The sequence below is a fragment of the Cydia amplana genome, chromosome 8, assembly GCF_948474715.1.
Source record: "Cydia amplana chromosome 8, ilCydAmpl1.1, whole genome shotgun sequence".
Lineage (NCBI taxonomy): Eukaryota > Metazoa > Arthropoda > Insecta > Lepidoptera > Tortricidae > Cydia > Cydia amplana.
In genome coordinates this window covers 14,304,861-14,322,781 of record NC_086076.1, presented here as the reverse complement: position 1 = coordinate 14,322,781, position 17,921 = coordinate 14,304,861, and the positions used below count along the sequence as shown (strand labels likewise).

At 38.8% G+C, this 17,921-nt stretch overlaps 1 protein-coding gene across 1 annotated transcript in view; it reads right to left on the bottom strand.

The window, feature by feature from the left end:
- The window catches only part of LOC134650324 (uncharacterized), a 22,393-nt gene extending 4,472 nt beyond the window's left edge, over positions 1-17,921 (bottom strand). The window contains exons 1-11 of the mRNA XM_063505284.1: positions 17,715-17,921; positions 17,172-17,269; positions 15,395-15,483; positions 13,676-13,828; positions 9,468-9,607; positions 4,342-4,467; positions 3,672-3,763; positions 2,916-3,009; positions 2,386-2,542; positions 936-1,107; positions 96-306 (exon numbers count right to left, since the gene is read on the bottom strand). Coding sequence (XP_063361354.1) covers positions 96-306; positions 936-1,107; positions 2,386-2,542; positions 2,916-3,009; positions 3,672-3,763; positions 4,342-4,467; positions 9,468-9,607; positions 13,676-13,828; positions 15,395-15,483; positions 17,172-17,269; positions 17,715-17,903 — 1,521 coding nt within the window. The 5' untranslated portion in view covers positions 17,904-17,921. The remainder of the gene's footprint in view (positions 1-95; positions 307-935; positions 1,108-2,385; positions 2,543-2,915; positions 3,010-3,671; positions 3,764-4,341; positions 4,468-9,467; positions 9,608-13,675; positions 13,829-15,394; positions 15,484-17,171; positions 17,270-17,714) is intronic.

Genomic DNA, 17,921 nt, shown 5'->3' with positions numbered 1-17,921 from the left:
CAGAAAATCCAAGTGAACAATAGGTTCCTTTAGAATGTATCCGATCATATTTGTGTACCTATAAGTATTTGGAGTCATTGAGGAAGGATAATTACCGCCGAATGTAAAGGCGGTTGCACCGGAGCAGCCGGCGGGGCGGGCGGTGTAACCCTGTATCTATGCAGACTGCGTAGCCTCGGGAGCTCGGGAACGGAGCCGAAGGCCACCACCCTTGCCACCAGAGCCTCGCCAGCCTCCCACACGGCACCGGCGCCGCCACCCATGCAGCTGTAGAACTCGTCCGCGGAACGGGCTGACAGGATGCGGCTGTGGAAGAAAAGTTGGTTTATCATGAGTCGCAGCTGTAGAACTCGTCCGCGGAACGGGCTGACAGGATGCGGCTGTGGAAGAAAAGTTGGTTTATCATGAGTCGCAGCTGTAGAACTCGTCCGCGGAACGGGCTGACAGGATGCGGCTGTGGAAGAAAAGTTGGTTTATCATGAGTCGCAGCTGTAGAACTCGTCCGCGGAACGGGCTGAGAGGATGCGGCTGTGGAAGAAAAGTTGGTTTATTATGAGTCGCAGCTGTTTGAGTCGGTAAGAGTAACAGGGGCAAAATATTTTCATTCAATATTTTAAATATCATCACCACCTTCTTAGCGTTAACCATTTTGCCACGGCTCACGGGAGCCAGGGGTCCGCTTGACAACTAATCCCGAATGTTGTCCTAAATTTGAACATTATGTGTGTTATTTATCTTGGGGTATCTCAACGTTTTTCAAGTTAGAGTAAACCTAATTTAAGGGAAAGCTCTTAGCTTCTGGACGTTTTTCATCATTCAACGCGAGAGGTATAGTGTAACAATAAAAAACGCCAAGTAGCTCGGAGCTTTTCCTTAATTAGGTATTAGAGATCTACGAGAAAAAATATCATGATTAATACGTGATTAATACTTACTCCTGAAGCATATCCCAAATAGCCAGGGCAGTGAGCAGCAGGATTTCATTTCCATCTAATAAAATGAGGTCCCAAATTCTCAAGAGGGATTCTCGAGGTAGCCACGTGGCATACAGGGTAAGAAACCATTGCATTGTGAAGACATCAGGCAATGGGGGTTCTACTCCTCCACCTGGAAAAAAATGGAAATAATATGTATAAAAATTCATGTGTATAAAAAGTCATTAATTATTTCAAAGCAACTCTTGAGTTCAATTTTTTTTTGCCTTGAACTTGTCCAACGTTAGATTTATAAATACATTAAAGACTTTATTGGTAATCTAAATTTATTTATCAGGAACTGTATTTAGCGACAACCAATTCGCCCAATAATCGATTATAAGTGAACGTGATTATTCAGTTCGGTTAGATTTATTAGGCATATGAATCAAACAAAAAGATACCTACATTTATCATTCAAACTAGGCATGCGATAATAAATCAGCCGTCCAGATATTTGGTAAGTAATAGAAGCGAATTGTTAATAATTGAATAGCCCTGAATGCGAGTAAATTGTCATTGAAAATTATATTATACCAATTGTCTTAGGTAGGTAATTAGCAGAGCTCGGATTTTTCACGACAAAACAAAACACTATCGGAATCTAGCCAGTGATAGAAACAATATTTTATCGACATCGATAATTCAGTACTAGAAGAAAATACGTCACCAAATAAAATAAATATGTAATAAAAACATTTGTATGAGGTGGTATAGTTACTTCGTTCTAAGTTGTACATGCAGACCTACCTCTTTGTTGCTCGACTATGGCAAAGCTAAAATGAAAAGTTATTTTATTACTTACCTATATAATAAATAGGGTAAAATTGCAATTACTAGCCACTGTTAGTTACTAGCCACCTTTAGGTAGATAGATACTGTGAAATTAATTCTTTTAAAGGGTGCAATGAATAGCATTTAGTTACAAAACAACTAATTTGATCAAAAAAATGGTTTTAGAAGACTCATATTCTTTTTAAGAGACCAATCCAACGACACCCCACACAGTAGGGTTGGGGCGAAAAAAAAAAATTCCCCCACTTCACGTGTACGGGAGGCACATGGGAGGTACCCCAAAAAAACTTTTTTTCTTAGATTTTATTGTACCACTTTTTCGGCGTGGAAAATATACATACTCATACCAAATTTCAGCGTTGTAGCACTAACGGTCACTGAGATTATCCGCGGATGGACGGACGGACGGACGGCCGGACGGACAGACATGGCGAAACTATAAGGGTTCCTAGTTGACTACGGAACCCTAAAAATGTATTGAGGCAATACCTGTCATATACTCTAGTAATACTCGATATCGATAAAATAATATTTCAAGCACTGGCTAGATTACGCTAGTGTTTTGTTTTGCCGTGAAAAATCGAGCTCTGGTAATTAGTATCAATACCATGCATACCGTCAGATATCCTTTGCAAGTGGTCCATGTGGTTAGCGAGCCGAGGCAAACGCAACCTCAGCAAGTCTCTGAAGGCTGCCATGTCGGCCGACAGGCCTCGGAGGTCGTCTGCGAAATAGCCCTCGGGAAGCACTGCTTCCACTAAGTATATCATTACCTTTAAAGATACGTTATAGTTAATTAATCTGTCAGCTCCCATGCACGGCTCATATATGAGCCAGAACGCTTATGGTGACGTCATATCGTGGGATTCGACAGGTTAAGTGCATCTCGAAGAACAGCCGTAACTTCTATTTTAACGCTCATTTAATTGTTAAAAGTACTCTGAAGATCGCACTATACATTCTGCTGTGAAAAATGGAGCAGAGTAAGCGAATAACTGTAAATATTAAGGATAGTTTCCAATAAAAATTTTAAGTCCATACTATCATTAGTAGCCTTAGATGAGAGTTAGGCATTTAGCCGTTTCTATGACGAAAATTGCTGATTGATAGTTATAGGTTACAATTAGGCAAAAGTAGGTGACCAACCTTCAACGACTCGGACTCCGATTTGTCCATAACTTCTAAAATGATTGCTGCTAACATATTGAAACCTTGGCAGTAGCCGACGTCTTTGTTCCATCTGTAAAAGATAATTAGCAAAATAATATTTATAAATGTTTGCGACAGGAATAAAAAAATAAAAAAGCGGCCAAGTGCGAGTCGGACTCGCCCATGAAGGGTTCCGTATTTAGGCGATTTATGACGTATTAAAAAAAACTACTTGCTCTCTCGTTCAAACCAATTTTCGGTGGAAGTTTACATGGTAATGTACATCATATATTTTTTTAGTTTTATCATTCTCTTATTTTAGAAGTTAGGGGGGGGGGGGGGACACACATTTTACCACTTTGGAAGTGTCTCTCGCGCAAACTATTCAGTTTAGAAAAAAATTATATTAGGAACCTCAATATCATTTTTGAAGACCTATCCATAGATACCCCACACGTATGGGTTTGATGAAAAAAAAAATTTTGAGTTTCAGTTCGAAGTATGGGGAACCCCAAAAATTTATTGTTTTTTTTCTATTTTTGTGTGAAAATCTTAATGCGGTTCACAGAATACATCTACTTACCAAGTTTCAACAGTATAGTTCTTAGACGGACAGACAGACGGACAGACAGACAGACAGACAGACAGACAGATAGACAGACAGACATGACGAATCTATAAGGGTTCCGTTTTTTGCCATTTGGCTACGGAACCCTAAAAATGAGAACAACAAAAACGATACCATCTAGTTACCTTGCGTAGGCCAACAGAACTCGGCGTAGCATAGCTTGGTTCTCCCGGCCTTCCGTTCCGCAGAAAAGCGAGCAACCCGTCCGGTGCAAATCCTATAAAGCAAATTGTACTTTATTTTATTACCACCCTTGCAGTCTCGGCCGTATTTAAATATATTGACAAACCGTAAACGTTCTAGTGCAATTTCCGGACAAATTGTCATTCCTCGACAAATAAACGGTTTTACGAGAGTTTTTATCGCTCTATTTACTGCGGCGTAGGTATCTAACTTAATTTGATGTGACGCAGTGCTATGATAAGTATGTAGCCTTTAACTGAGTTTTAGCGAAATTTCTCGAGCAGCGAAAATATTATTAAGCTTAGAGACGTAGACGAGAACGAGAGACGTAGTAGTTAACTTCTTCTATAATCTGATGTCGATCACGGAGAGTGGATCAGCAAATAACCTTGATAACCTGAGCTCCGAGCTCCGTGTCATGTGTTTCTTGTGTCATGTCTTTGCGGCGAAAGTATACGATATATGTCATTAGCCTTTCGATGTCCCCCGCACGTTCAAGATGGCCAAACAAACGTAGCTACTGGAACCGTAGAAGCACGCACTCTGTTACTGGTCACTCTGACCAGCGGTCAGGTGCCGGTCAGCATAATGTTCAGCACACAACTCAGATACCTTGATGATCTGCGCCCCGAGCTCCGTGTCATCGGGCTGCGCTGTGCCGCGGAAGCACGCGCGCTCCGCCACTGGCCAGTCTATGTCTCGCGCGGTCAGGTGCCGGTCTGCCAGGGTTATCCATAGCTGTAGAAAACACAAATTCATTAGACTACAAAGAAACCATTTTGGTCTAAGAGCTAGCCACGTAAATAGGTATGCAATTTATAGAGCAACAAAACCCCTCTAGTTATTATGCCATACTATCATTATTAATTAATCCGGGCGCCTGGCAGATGTCTAGCGGTGGGTGCGGGAGTGGTTGGGCAACAAAGGGGTTGTAAAATCAATCGAAGGTGTGCAATTTATAGAGCTCTGATTTTGGTGTGATATAATAGCTTATTATGTATTTAATTCAAATTAAAAAATGCCAGGCGTTTTAATTGGGTGAAAAGTAGTGCCAGGTGACTTACAAGATTTCGCGAAATAGTACCAAAGTAGGTTTGCAACCTAGAGCAACGAAATCTTTCTAGTTAGTGTGCCATACTATCATTATTAATTAATCCGGGCGCCTGGCAGCTGTTTAGCGGTGGGTGCGGGAGTGAATGGGCAACAAAGTGGTTGTAAAATCAATTGAAGGTGTGCAATTTATAGAGCTCTGATTTTGGTGTGATATAATAGCTTATTATGTATTTAATTCAAATATAAAAATGCCAGGCGTTTTAATTAGGGGAAAAGTAGTGCCAGGTGACTTACAAGATTTCGCGAAATAGTACCAAAATAGGTTTGCAATGTATACCCAGAGCAACGAAATCTTTCTAGTTAGTATGCCATACTATCATTATTAATTAATCCGGGCGCCTGGCAGCTGTTTAGCGGTGGGTGTGGGAGTGGATGGGCAACAAAGTGGTTGTAAAATCTATTGAAGGTGTGCAATTTATAGAGCTCTGATTTTGGTGTGCAATAATAGCTAATTATGTATTTAATTCAAATATAAAAATGCCAGGCGTTTTAATTGGGGGAAAAGTAGTGCCAGGTGACTTACAAGATTTCGCGAAAAAGTACCAAAATAGGTTTGCATATATAGAGCAACGAAATCTTTCTAGTTAGTGTGCCATACTATCATTATTTATTAATCGGGGCGCCTGGCAGCTGTTTAGCGGTGGGTGTGGGAGTGGATGGGCAACAAAGGGGTTGTAAAATCAATTGAAGGTGTGCAATTTATAGAGCTCTGATTTTGGTGTAATATTATAGCATATTATGTATTAAATTCAAATTTAAAAATGTCAGGCGTTTTAATCGGGGGAAATACTTTTCCCCCGATGACCGAGGTGCCAGGTGACTTACAAGGTGCGGTAAAAAGTGCCAAAGTTGTCTTATTTATAGAGGTCTGGGCCTTTACTTTTTCATTAGAGTGGACCTTCAAAATCGTGTGTGCAAAAATACAGGCACAAATATTCCCGCACCCACCGCTAGACAGCTGCCAGGCGCCCGGATTAATTAATAATGATAGTATGGCACACTAACTAGAAAGATTTCGTTGCTCTATACATTGCAAACCTATTTTGGTACTATTTCGCGAAATCTTGTAAGTCACCTGGCACTACTTTTCCCCCAATTAAAACACCTGGCATTTTATAGGGGTTTCGTTGCTCTATAAATTGCATACCTATTTACGTGGCTAGCTCTCCGGCTATTTTATTTAATGACCCGCGCAGCACGTAAATAACTCAATGATAAATAGTAGCATACGATAAGATTATGTTCAATCTATATCAATGTGTTCAAAACTATGTTGGGCCCAGGTTGGTCCTTATAAATCTACTCTCGATTCACACTCGTTAGTCAATAACATTTGAGTAGATTCTTATTTATATACTCATAAACAGAACTAATGTTTAGGCATTATTGCCACAATCTATAGGTATGTATTGTACTACTGTAATTAATTAGGTAGGTACGTTCTTTGATCTCGGACCAAAATAATCTTTCGGCAAAACACATTTATTATACAAGCGTTCGGGAAACCTTACATTAATCCACGCATTAATAAATAAACAACCTCCCTCAATTTTTGTGACGCACGAATTTGTATTGGTTCTAAATATAGAGAGTCACAATTTGTGTAATACTTATGTATTTTTAGATCTGATGAAGACCTTTATTTAAAAAAATAATAATACAGGTGATTATTTTCAAGAGCTTAGGCAGGCTGCGAGTTAAATTATGTCGATACTAAATACATAACCATTCATCTAGTAAATACCTATACTACATCGCACACAGTATGTCTAATCGTTACAAAAACATCCTGTACCTATATGAGGACGTAGTGTAGTACGTACCTACATGTACCTACATGTACCTGTATGTGGTAAGTGTCGAACGTCGACATCGGGAGAATGATTGATTGGATGTATTATTGACCTTTTCGTGTTTTGGTACTTGAATTTTGTACGCAAACAATTTCTTTAAGTAGGAATATATTTTCTCAACAAAGCAAAATTCAGGTGAATTTTGCTTTTGGTGGGTTATTTATTTGTCACCGTCATAAGGGTACGAAAATTGTTGACTACTTACTCGTAGTGTTTGCTTTCTATCTTATGGCAGGGCCACACTAAAGGGAAACGCCGTTGATTATCGCGATAATCCCAGTGTGGCCGTATGAAAAACGTTCATTATATAAACGCCCAGCGCCCAGGTATTAATTATTGCTGTTCCCAAAGATCCATACAGATTTACACTGCCTCCTATTTTGTTGGCTTCTGTAGATCACCGGCCTATGCGATAAGAACTTTTTTCATGTCTTCTGCAGACACTGCAGATTATGCATTCCAGAAAATCAATGAATTAACATTTTAAGTGTAAAGCATTGGCATTCGTACCGTATTCAAGGTACTTTTAAAAACCAAAGCCTAAGGATCAAATTGCTCAGCGCGTCAGCACTGATGCGCAAAGTTTGTGATCTGTAAATCCTTAATGCGAATCCAATAACTCCCTGATAACGTAATCTGTTCTTTTACGTACGAAAAAACTTAATGTTCAATTGAATTTTATCTCGATTTATATACATAATTTGCCAATCGAGCACGAAGTACTTATCCCCGTTTCAGCTCGGGCAAAAATTATTTCGTATGTCCAGCTGTCCGGCTGCTCTCCTCTTCACAATATGTACGTTTGAATTGACTTGACTTTGATTGACTCGGTCAACTCGGTCGCATTTCATTATACCTATTCTCGTCAAAATTTGAATTTAGCTATATGACGGCGATAATCTATCTATCTATCTATCTATCTAATACCTTTAAACGAGCAATTCTTGTATATTTATTTATTTATATACATATATATTTGACGACCGGTCTGGCCTAGTGGGTAGTGACCCTGCCTGTGAAGCCGATGGTCCCGGGTTCGAATCCTGGTAAGGGCATTTATTTGTATGATGATACAGATATTTGTTCCTGAGTCATGGTTGTTTTCTATGTATATAAGTATTTATATATATTATATATATCGTTGTCTGAGTACCCACAATACAAGCCTTCTTGAGCTTACCGTGGGGCTTAGTCAATTTGTGTAAGAATGTCCCTATAATATTTATTTATTTATTTATTTATTTATTTATTTATATTTCGGGGATCTCGGAAACGGCTCTAACGATTTCGATGAAATTTGCTATATGGGGGTTTTCGGGAGCGAAAAATCGATCTAGCTAGGTCTTATCTCTGCGAAAACGCGCATTTTTGAGTTTTTATATGTTTACCGAGCAAAGCTCGGTCTCCTAGATATTTAGGTATATATGGATTTACTTTCTCGATTCTGTTTCTGTTTTTTTTTATAATTGGCGGTCCCATGGTCCATGAGGTCTACAGCTCATAAAACCTAATCTGTTATAAGTAGGTACCTAGGTACCACGTAGGTAGGTACTTTTAGTCATCACTTTAGCATATTTTGGTTCTTAAACTTAGTAATAATGCACCATAAAATGGTGACAAGTCTGATTAAGCGACACCACAGAGTGTAGTACCTACATATAAATATAGATAAGAGATACGAGTATCATTAACTCATTTACTGCCAAGTAAAGGACTATAGTCGTATCACAATTATCAAAAACATCAGTTCACGTTTCGGTTTTATAGCTCCTTAAATGGAAACGGCAATATATCACGGTTTTAACCCATATGCTAACATATTCAGTCCGAATCGTTTAACTTTAGGACTTTTGAATTGGCCACTCATTCGAGGTATTGCACTGACCTTAATTTGGGAAGTAGTTCTTAGAGACCCTTAGTCCAATAAAGTAAGTAACATACTTAATTTATTGCCATTATTATAAATATTGCCGATATAAAGTGATCTTTCATTACTTAGTAGAATAACATCACGTTGAAAAAAAAAATCTGTTTCATCTTTATGAAAAATAAATTATAAGTGGACAGGAGCAATCAAACTTCTCACGTAAGTAAATAATGAGTTTCAAAAGTTTACGTCATATACCTAGTAGCAGCACCAATAATGAGACATTTCAGAGAAAATTATGAGTATTTTTGATATTTCACCGATACTTGTAAAAAATCTACCGCTTTGGGCATTAAAAGTTGAATGTCCTTTTCGTCATTTATGTTTTCGCATGTTTAATGAAGGATATTTACTGTAATTGGCTTCAATATAATTAACCAATTTTTCTCCAGGCATGGCCAGTATGGCGGTATTTATTTGAAAACAATCAGAAATTAATGAAACACCAAATTTAAGCAGCTCTATGACTCTTGTTACATTAAAGTAAAGTAGTAAATAGTAAAATATCGATAGTGATTAAAAACTCATGTTAAATACTTATTTTACAGGATTTGTCAAACCTACTTTAACGGCGTCCTAGCCTAGTCGCTAGTGACTCTCAACCTCTATTACCTACGAAGCTGAATGGCTCGGGTTAAAATCCCAGTAAGGGCATTACTTGTACAAGACGCATTAACGTATGTTCCTGAGTTATGAGCGTTTTCTATGTTATATATAGGTATACGAGTGTACTTTTACTGTATAACTAAGTATATCTCTGTAATACGTATAATATCGTAACAACTAATTCATTTTGTGTAATTTTGTCCATAATAAATACCTAATAAAATCCACTTTGATGTTACCTTCTTGCGGAAATGCGTCGGCACGCCGGCGGGCAGCCGCGCGACTAGCCGCATGGCGTGCAGCCATTCCGCGTAGCCGCCCTCGCCCGGGCCTTCGCTGCCGGACGGCGTCAAGCCGAACCGGGCGCCAGTCTCGCCCGCTGCAATCAATGCTAATGTGAATTCTACTGCACGCATTATAAGATTCAAGTTTGAAATTGTCGTAAGAATGTAGGTTCCAATTGCTTGATACGGGTGACCAAACGTCGACTGATGGCTTAATAAACATGTTCAAGTCGGAGATATGGGTCATCATACACAGACTTTTTTGTAACTTTAATTTTTGATGCAAGCTTTAAATTTGTTTTGTTGAAATTTGATTAAAATTGTTGCGTTCGCAACAATAGTCATTAGACAATTCTAACAAACCCAAACACAATGATATTGTGTGTGTTGCAGAGTTCGTTTGGCCACCTCAACCTCCGGTCTGAATCAATCAGATTAGCACGATGGTACCATAATATTGCATTGTCATTGTCACCCAACTTACATAAGTATGTGAAGTTTCAGCTCTATCGAATAATGGGAAGTGGATATTATTTAGCTTGCTAGATTTGAATACAAACATAGAGAAAACAGGACAGGTGAAACTAAATAAAAACTTATAAAAACAGCTTGTGTGCAGATAAATATGTATCGATTCCAGTAGGTTAGTATAAAAGGATTTATGTGGCTAAGGATTCAATCAATCAGAAAATTTGGCTTTAATAGCCCTTAACTTCGGGTATGTCCTCAGGAGACACGGCTGACTAAATGACCCATATACCTACATACTCAGAGGCTGTACATAGTGTACATACAGCTGTGCTAAAGTTTACTGACAGTATGACGGTAAGAAGAGAATCTAAAAGTGTTGGTTACTTAGTGTGGCGTCACCGCATTTGTGCGGTGTTTATTTAAGCCGGCCAGCAAAAGCTCTATATATGTATATCCGTTCGTTTTGCCTTAGACGACTCGTCATTGGATGGTAACATCTTGAAGTTTATTTTATTACCTAAATTGTACATAAAATAGAACAGACGACAGGCTCAGAGTTATTATGATTAGTTTGTTCGCCGGACTTTCAACTATTTATAACGTTTGTCCTTTTATGGCACTACCCAATTACTAAGCATACTAAGCCTTACATTATCTATCTGACCTTAAAGTCACGGCAAGTTCGCTTCTTGGGGTACGGCCTATATCCTACACCACCTCGCACATACTGGTAGAGAGGGTAGAGTAGCCTCATGGGTTTCATTATCATGCTCTTTAGCCAGGGTCTCTCTTTCTACTCGTATTTTAACTAGATATGTATATTACATTTATTGTGCTTTTGGTGGCTGGCTGGCAAAACGCACTTGAGTTGGCTGAAGTTTGAGTCGTATAAGTATATACCTACTTTAATCAGTTGTACTCGTAAACATTCAGTAGACATTTTGATTGACGCATGAATCTGACTTGGAGCATCTTGGAGTTAGTTCTTGTTTTTTTTTATGATGAATTGATGATTTACACTATTATAGCATTTCACATTGTATTAAACCTATATTATTTTTAATGCACGACAGCCATGCATAATAACGGCACGTTTCAAATTAATCAAGAGTCTTAAGGTTAATCAGAGCGTTGTTTTATTTGTTTTTTACTTATTTCACAAAATATGAGCCCCGGGAAGGACATAGGATAGTTTTTAACAGCCATCATCGAAGTCACGGGCAGAACGTCTCATTTAGTTATTTGTTATTTCTATCGTTGTGGCACTTTATCTTGTGCTAGTTTTTAGGTAAGTAAGTTCTTTTGTGAAATGTAGAATAAAATATTAATTAGAAATAGGCATCGTTAAAAAAGAGAGCATCCTCTTAAGACACCGCGATGCCGAAAATATAAGCAGGACACCGACGATGGCGTCACAATGAATACAAACAGCTGACACAAAGCAGGCCGTCCCGTCTAGTCTGGCTTTTCCACCAAAGAATATGTTATACTCTGCAGATCCATGCACAGTTGCTACCTTATCATTCCGGGGAGGTCCGCAACTTGACTCGACATTCCTATTGTTTCTGTATGTCGCTGTCTGGCGGTATCGCTTAATTATTTATTATATATAAAACTTCGTTTACCGATCTCCATTTCTGAGTATTTAAAGCTTTTTGTCGCAGAGCTAATACTTTTACTCGTTTATACACACGTCTTATACGAAAATAAGCAGGTAGGTAATAATAAAGTCCAACACTTTTTCAACTTCCGGTGCGGTGCATCATGAAACGGTACGTGTCGATCCGAAAACTTCAGTTTGGGATTTCTCTAGTCTCCGAGGACCTTGGGATTCTAGTTTCAGAGTGATTATTTTCATGACATTGCCTTTTTTAAAACGTGTAACAATTCAATACAAAAATTAAATTTTGCCCTAACCCCCACTTAATTCATACATACATACCTACATATAATCACGCCTATTTCCCGGAGGGGTTTCCATTTTCTACGATCCTGACATACCTCTTTCGCTTCCGTTACTTTCATAACATTCCTCATACACGCTCGCTGGTTTAAGGTGCTCTTGACCTGGCCTTTCTTCAGGATTTCCACTTCATTTTAATCCAATTTATTTTATAGGTCAAGTCTTGTCTCTTAGAATTTGCGAACCGAACACAAGAAATCAAAACATTTTAATAAGACATAAGTACGTTGTTTTTTAAGTACCTTTCTGGTCTTTCTACCTGACTTCGAGAAACCAAGTTTTAATTAAGTACCTACATCGGGAAAGGAGCGAGGTAATTTTATTTAACCAAGGATTTTGTTTTCATTGTTGTTTCACATTATTCACATTATAGTTTCTGCACGATATTTGTATTTCCCATGAAAAACTTTTAAGTACCTAATGTAGAGGTTAATACCCAGCATGACTTATGGAAAAGTGCAATAAACAATATATCTCTGTAGGCTTATACAAGACCCAACATAAATACTTAACCTCAAAACCTTTTTCATTCATATTATCATAACATTTTAATAATATTAATTCTGAGCAGATTTAGTTGAGTTAGTATAAGGCTGCATCAGTAGAGTAGCTTCGAATAAAAAAACTTTAAAGGCTTCACAAGAAAAGGTCATTTCCCTATAATTTAATTTAAAAATACCTGTGCCTGCCCGCGACGAGGCAGCTAAGTTCCGGAGAGAGTTGAGGATGGCACTCATCTGTCCTGGCCAAGGCACACATTGGACAACACACGCATATCACTACACTACCACCAAGTCGGCGACCCACTGCAGTGTCACTGCGGTCGCGACCATCCTCAACCTCGACACACCACTCCCGATATTCCCAACTTTCACCACTACCAACCGGGATGGGAATTGTGAATTATCCCCCATATCTCGACAGCATTGGAGACTGCGTATTCGACCAGCTGATGCGATGTTTACTGGGAAAGTCGCGAAATAAAGCGACGGGACCGCTGGCCCTGTACCACGATAACACCTAAATTCGTCATATCGCAGGACTTGAATGCACTCTAGTAGCCTGTTTGCATGAGAAGGATATGAAGGGAGCTTCGTGGTACCTGCCACGGGCATGCGCCCTGGCGACTGGAAGCAGCGTGCTTGTGTGCGTTGTGTATCGATTTCGCAAACTGCCTGTGTACGTCAGTGTCGAGCTCGTGCCGTGTTAGACGCGAGGCGCCGATCTTAGTCAGCTTAGAAGTGCGTAATGCTATTTTAAGTCTTCATGAATGAATTTTGTAGTTGTAACTTTTGCCTTATACATAATGCAGTCTCATTGTACCTACCTAACTTTTGGATTTGATAGAAGTACCTTCTTGCTATATGTGATCAAAGTATTTAAGAGTACAATAGCTTGAATGTACGGTAACGATATAATTGCAAGAAGTAACGATTATTCGAGAGGTATTCTGTAATTGATCCAGCTTGGGTAGATAATGTACACCGAACCACAAAATAGCATGGCCACTTTATGAATGCATTCATAAGGTGTCCATTAATTATGCAGCTCGCTGTACATATTATATTCAGGAGAGTGTGCGCCAGCGTTGTATGACCTCTTCTGTTGTCGTCGCGGTAGGTTCCGTCGTACGAACCGCGCCAGCCACACGCAACCTACTTACCCACTCGACTATCTACTTTTATAGCCCACATTAAATAATGTAAACAAGTGTATTTAGTATAGTTACTGATATGCCGCAGCAGCACGGTGAAGGCGGCGCATAGCCTCTTCTGTTGTCGTCGAAGCCGGTCCCGCACTCGCACGCCGCGCGCCAGACGCTCGCCGGCCACTCGCAGTCTCACTTCCCACTCGATAGCCTGCTTTTGGAGGTCTTCAGCGTCTGCATTTTGTTAAAATAAAGTTTGATTAAACGTTATAGGGCTTTTTCTAAAATAAATATCGAAAACCTGATTCTTTCAGATCTGGACATTCTTGGGCTCATTCTACTCAGAATCGAAAGCATTCTCCATCCCGCCATTAAAAAAAGATGTCCCAAAATGTCCATTCCATTACGTCACGTTATAGTATGAGAAAATTTTTCACTTGTATGAATGTACAATTTTCATACAAATTTTTGGGACATTTTTTTTATCATCAGGATTGAATATGCTAGTGATTCTGAGTTGAAAGAACCCAAAAACACCAGGATCTGTGAGAATCAGGTTTTCAATATTTATTTTAGAAAACGCCCTTTGGCAATGAACAATTTATGCTATTATATTTATGCGTAATAGATAGTACAGTTATTTGTGAAACGCAAAGATTTACAAAACTTTTGTAGAGCTCACTCTACAACTTTTTTCTCTCTCTCAATTTCAACGTAATTTTTAACTGAATTCAAATTAAATATGTATAGGCCCTTTTACATAAATAGTTCTAATTGTTAAGCGATCTATTTGTACCTAAAGTAAATCTAAAATTCCGTTTATTTCATCCAAATCTCATCATTCCTCATTACTGATTGAATAAAAGCAGTCCCTGCTGTGTAGTGTGTACTTATATCAGACAAATCATTTATTTATATTAAATATTATTTCCGGAAGAAGAGACGGAAACGTGTCATGTACCACATACTAGACGAGTGGCATGGGAAGTAGCGAGGGAAGTGTAAATAATTTAGTTAATGTAGTATAATATTTAGTTTATATGTGTACACAGTGGACAATAAAAACCTTCTTATTCTTATTCTTAAGTAGGCAGAGACGTAGTGTTGCCGCGCTACTCCTCATTCCGCTCATCATGCTCCTCATCATACCCACCGCTCCCTATTTTGTCGGTTTTTTGGCGCAAGTCAAAGGACCGGCAATATATGAACTAAGTATGTCAAGTATGGAGCGTCGCGATTAATCGCGCGAGTAGGGCAGTGTGTGGTCCAGGGATGTTGCGGATGCCGATTTTTTGACATCCGCAGATGCGGATGCGGATGCGGATTTTAAAAGGCTCACATCTGCGGATGCGGATGCGGATGTCAAGAAAGGTACATAAAAAACGTCAAATATTACATTTTAGTAATTTTTATTTCAAAAAACCGGCCAAGTGCGAGTCGGACTCGCGTTCGAAGGGTTCCGTACATTAAGTCCCACTCACGCTTGACTGCTAATTTCTAATAGGTTTTTTTGGTTAATGACTAAATTACCTAGCAGTCTAGCACTTACGCCGATGCTAAGACGTTCCTGTACCGACCTGTTCCACATCCGCATTCGCATTAAATCCGCATCGATTTTGCGGATGCGGATGCAGATGCGGAGGTTGAAAACAATGCGGAAGTTCCGCGGTTGCGGATGCGGATGCGGATATTCGCAACATCCCTGGTGTGGTCGCAGCGGGCAACATCGCAGCAGCGCGAGGAGCAGAGCGAAAACTGTATATTTGATATTTTATCAATTGTGAATCGACACGTACTTACCTAATCCTTCCAAGTAACTTCGCTCGAATGAGTCGTCGTGGTCGTTGCAAATCGACTGCGAGGACGCTAGAGATGCGGCTGATGTTGATCTAAAGTAAACAATGAGTACCTACTTAATTAAGGTAAGGCGGATGGGAATTATGGGTATTTCAATTTATTTAATTACAATCTAAACTCTATTTAATCGCGTAACTATTGAAACAAGACAATCCGCTAAGTTTAAGTGTTAAATAATGTAATCAAAACTGTGGTATTCGTACCAAAATAAATATGTAGTACCTAGGTATTGGTAATGGCCTAATGGCTGATAGTTTACAAAAATCCGAGAATTACGTCAATACCTTATACGTTGTTGTATCAGACAGACAAGGAACGATAAATAAAAAAATCTGTCAACTAAATAATTTTATACCTGGAGAAAAGTAAAAGCTCGATATCAGAAGTTAGTTATTGAGTACAATTGTATGATATGTCTATCTATGTATCTGATTAACGACATGTTGTAGGTACGAATATATTGTTAAAAGTACTATGAATTTAGTTCTAAGACAACTTACCAAATATTGTACGCCTTTGTAAGGCAGGATATGGAGAACATGAAAAATTTGTACAACCTTTGTAAACCCATAACCATACAATAAATATTTTTTTTTCTGCTAACTTACTTAAACTAAGTATTTTTGTTGTTACCCGCCGTCGAATTCAGTTAGGCATTGTGGTTAACCAGAACCTGAACTTAGGTAATTATTTTCAGGAAGCAAGTCGACCTTCCGAGCTCGCAACCTTCCTACAGGATGAGAAAATAAATATTTCAGCTGTTCATCGCACTTATTTTTTTAAGAAAGGTACCTACCTATGTAGGGGGATACCTTAACTAATAAATTGGGTTATTTTAAGATAACGAATTGACAAAATATTACCTCGTTCTCGTATTTACAAAGCATAAATACCATCAATCCATTAAAGAAATGTTTTTTCTTCACCCACGCTTCCAACGTCTGGAAATATAAGCTTTTTATCACTTGAACGAGTTTCGGATTTATTCCGTTTTTAGGGTTTCGTTACATTTACCCTAACGGGTTCACGATACATCCCTAGCGAAATTAGGTACTTACTTACATCAAATAAATTTTATTGATGTTTTTTCCTCGCGTCAGAAGCCGCCGCAAATAAATTAATATTGTGTTATGTTTCATGACGATGATAAGATTTATTATGTTAAATAAAATACTCCCTGCGAGGCTTCGTCGTATATACCTACTGTTTCATACAATATACCCGTTAGGCGGCATGTTCAAAGAGAAATATCCTAAGTGATTACTTATGCCTCTCAGAATTCGATTGCGCTTTTGTGGAATGGAATGCGCTCAGAACAATGAATAATTGCAAAACAAATTATTAGACGCAGAATGAAAGGTTTACGTACCTACCTACAACTTTTTTTGAGATACCGTCAACGCATTGTAAATTGTCTTAGCATTTGAAAATGGAGACACAGCCACTTTGAACAGCAGCGACGGACAGTAACTCTGTCTGTCTGTCTGTCTGACAAAGTCGCGGGCAGAAGCTAGTTGGCTTATACATATGAGCAAAACTGGTAAACTGTATGTACCCTAGTCTCGCTCAGATCCTGAACCACAACTTTATGTCCGATTTTGAACAGACATTCATAATATCTTAAAATACTAAAACCATTTTTTTTTCAAATTTAAAAATGACTTCATAATCGGTTGCAATTGCTAAGGTATTTTTAGGATTTATTCTAATTGTGACTTACGCGTGGCTGTAGTCGATAGCACTGCTGGTACCCCAGTCCCGCTGGTCCGCATACAAGTCATCCAGCAGGTCTTGAACCAACTCTCTTACGTCCCGTTTCTGAACACACATAATTTTAACGTTCCATGAACATCTGAACAGTTATATATTTACCTATAGTCGAAGCTTTTTCAGGCCATACTGCTGACCGTACAAACGTAACCGTAAGCTTCCAGTATCCAATCCATTCAACTAGGGAACAAATCAAATTGTTTTTTCAAATATTTTGATTTGTTTTTTTAAATAGTCACACTACTAGTACTAGTATATATAAATTATAAACGGAAATAGATACCTACACTTAATAAAACGTGCTCAAGTCTATCAGTAGCCGAGGCGGGAATCGAACCCGCGTCTTCAGCCGCGTAAGCTGAAGCTTGAAGCTTTTTTTTTTTAGTGTATTAAGATATGATATCTATTTCAGTTTATAATCCAATCCATTGTTTTTCAAACCAATTGTGGACTGTGGTCGACCAAGTTTAGGAAGTTCACAGCACATTTTTACCTGTTGCGAGTAATTTGTGATTGGTGGAGGAGGAGGCACCACAGAAGGTCTTCTGCTATAATTGATCTTGGGTACAATTATTTCCTTCGGCTTCTCCTTTTTCTGTGGCTCCGGATCGAAGGGTGTAAAGTCCAATTCGATTTTCACCACTTTCAAATTTATAGGTTGCTGTACACTAATAGTTCTCATCTTGTAGCATTTGTTACG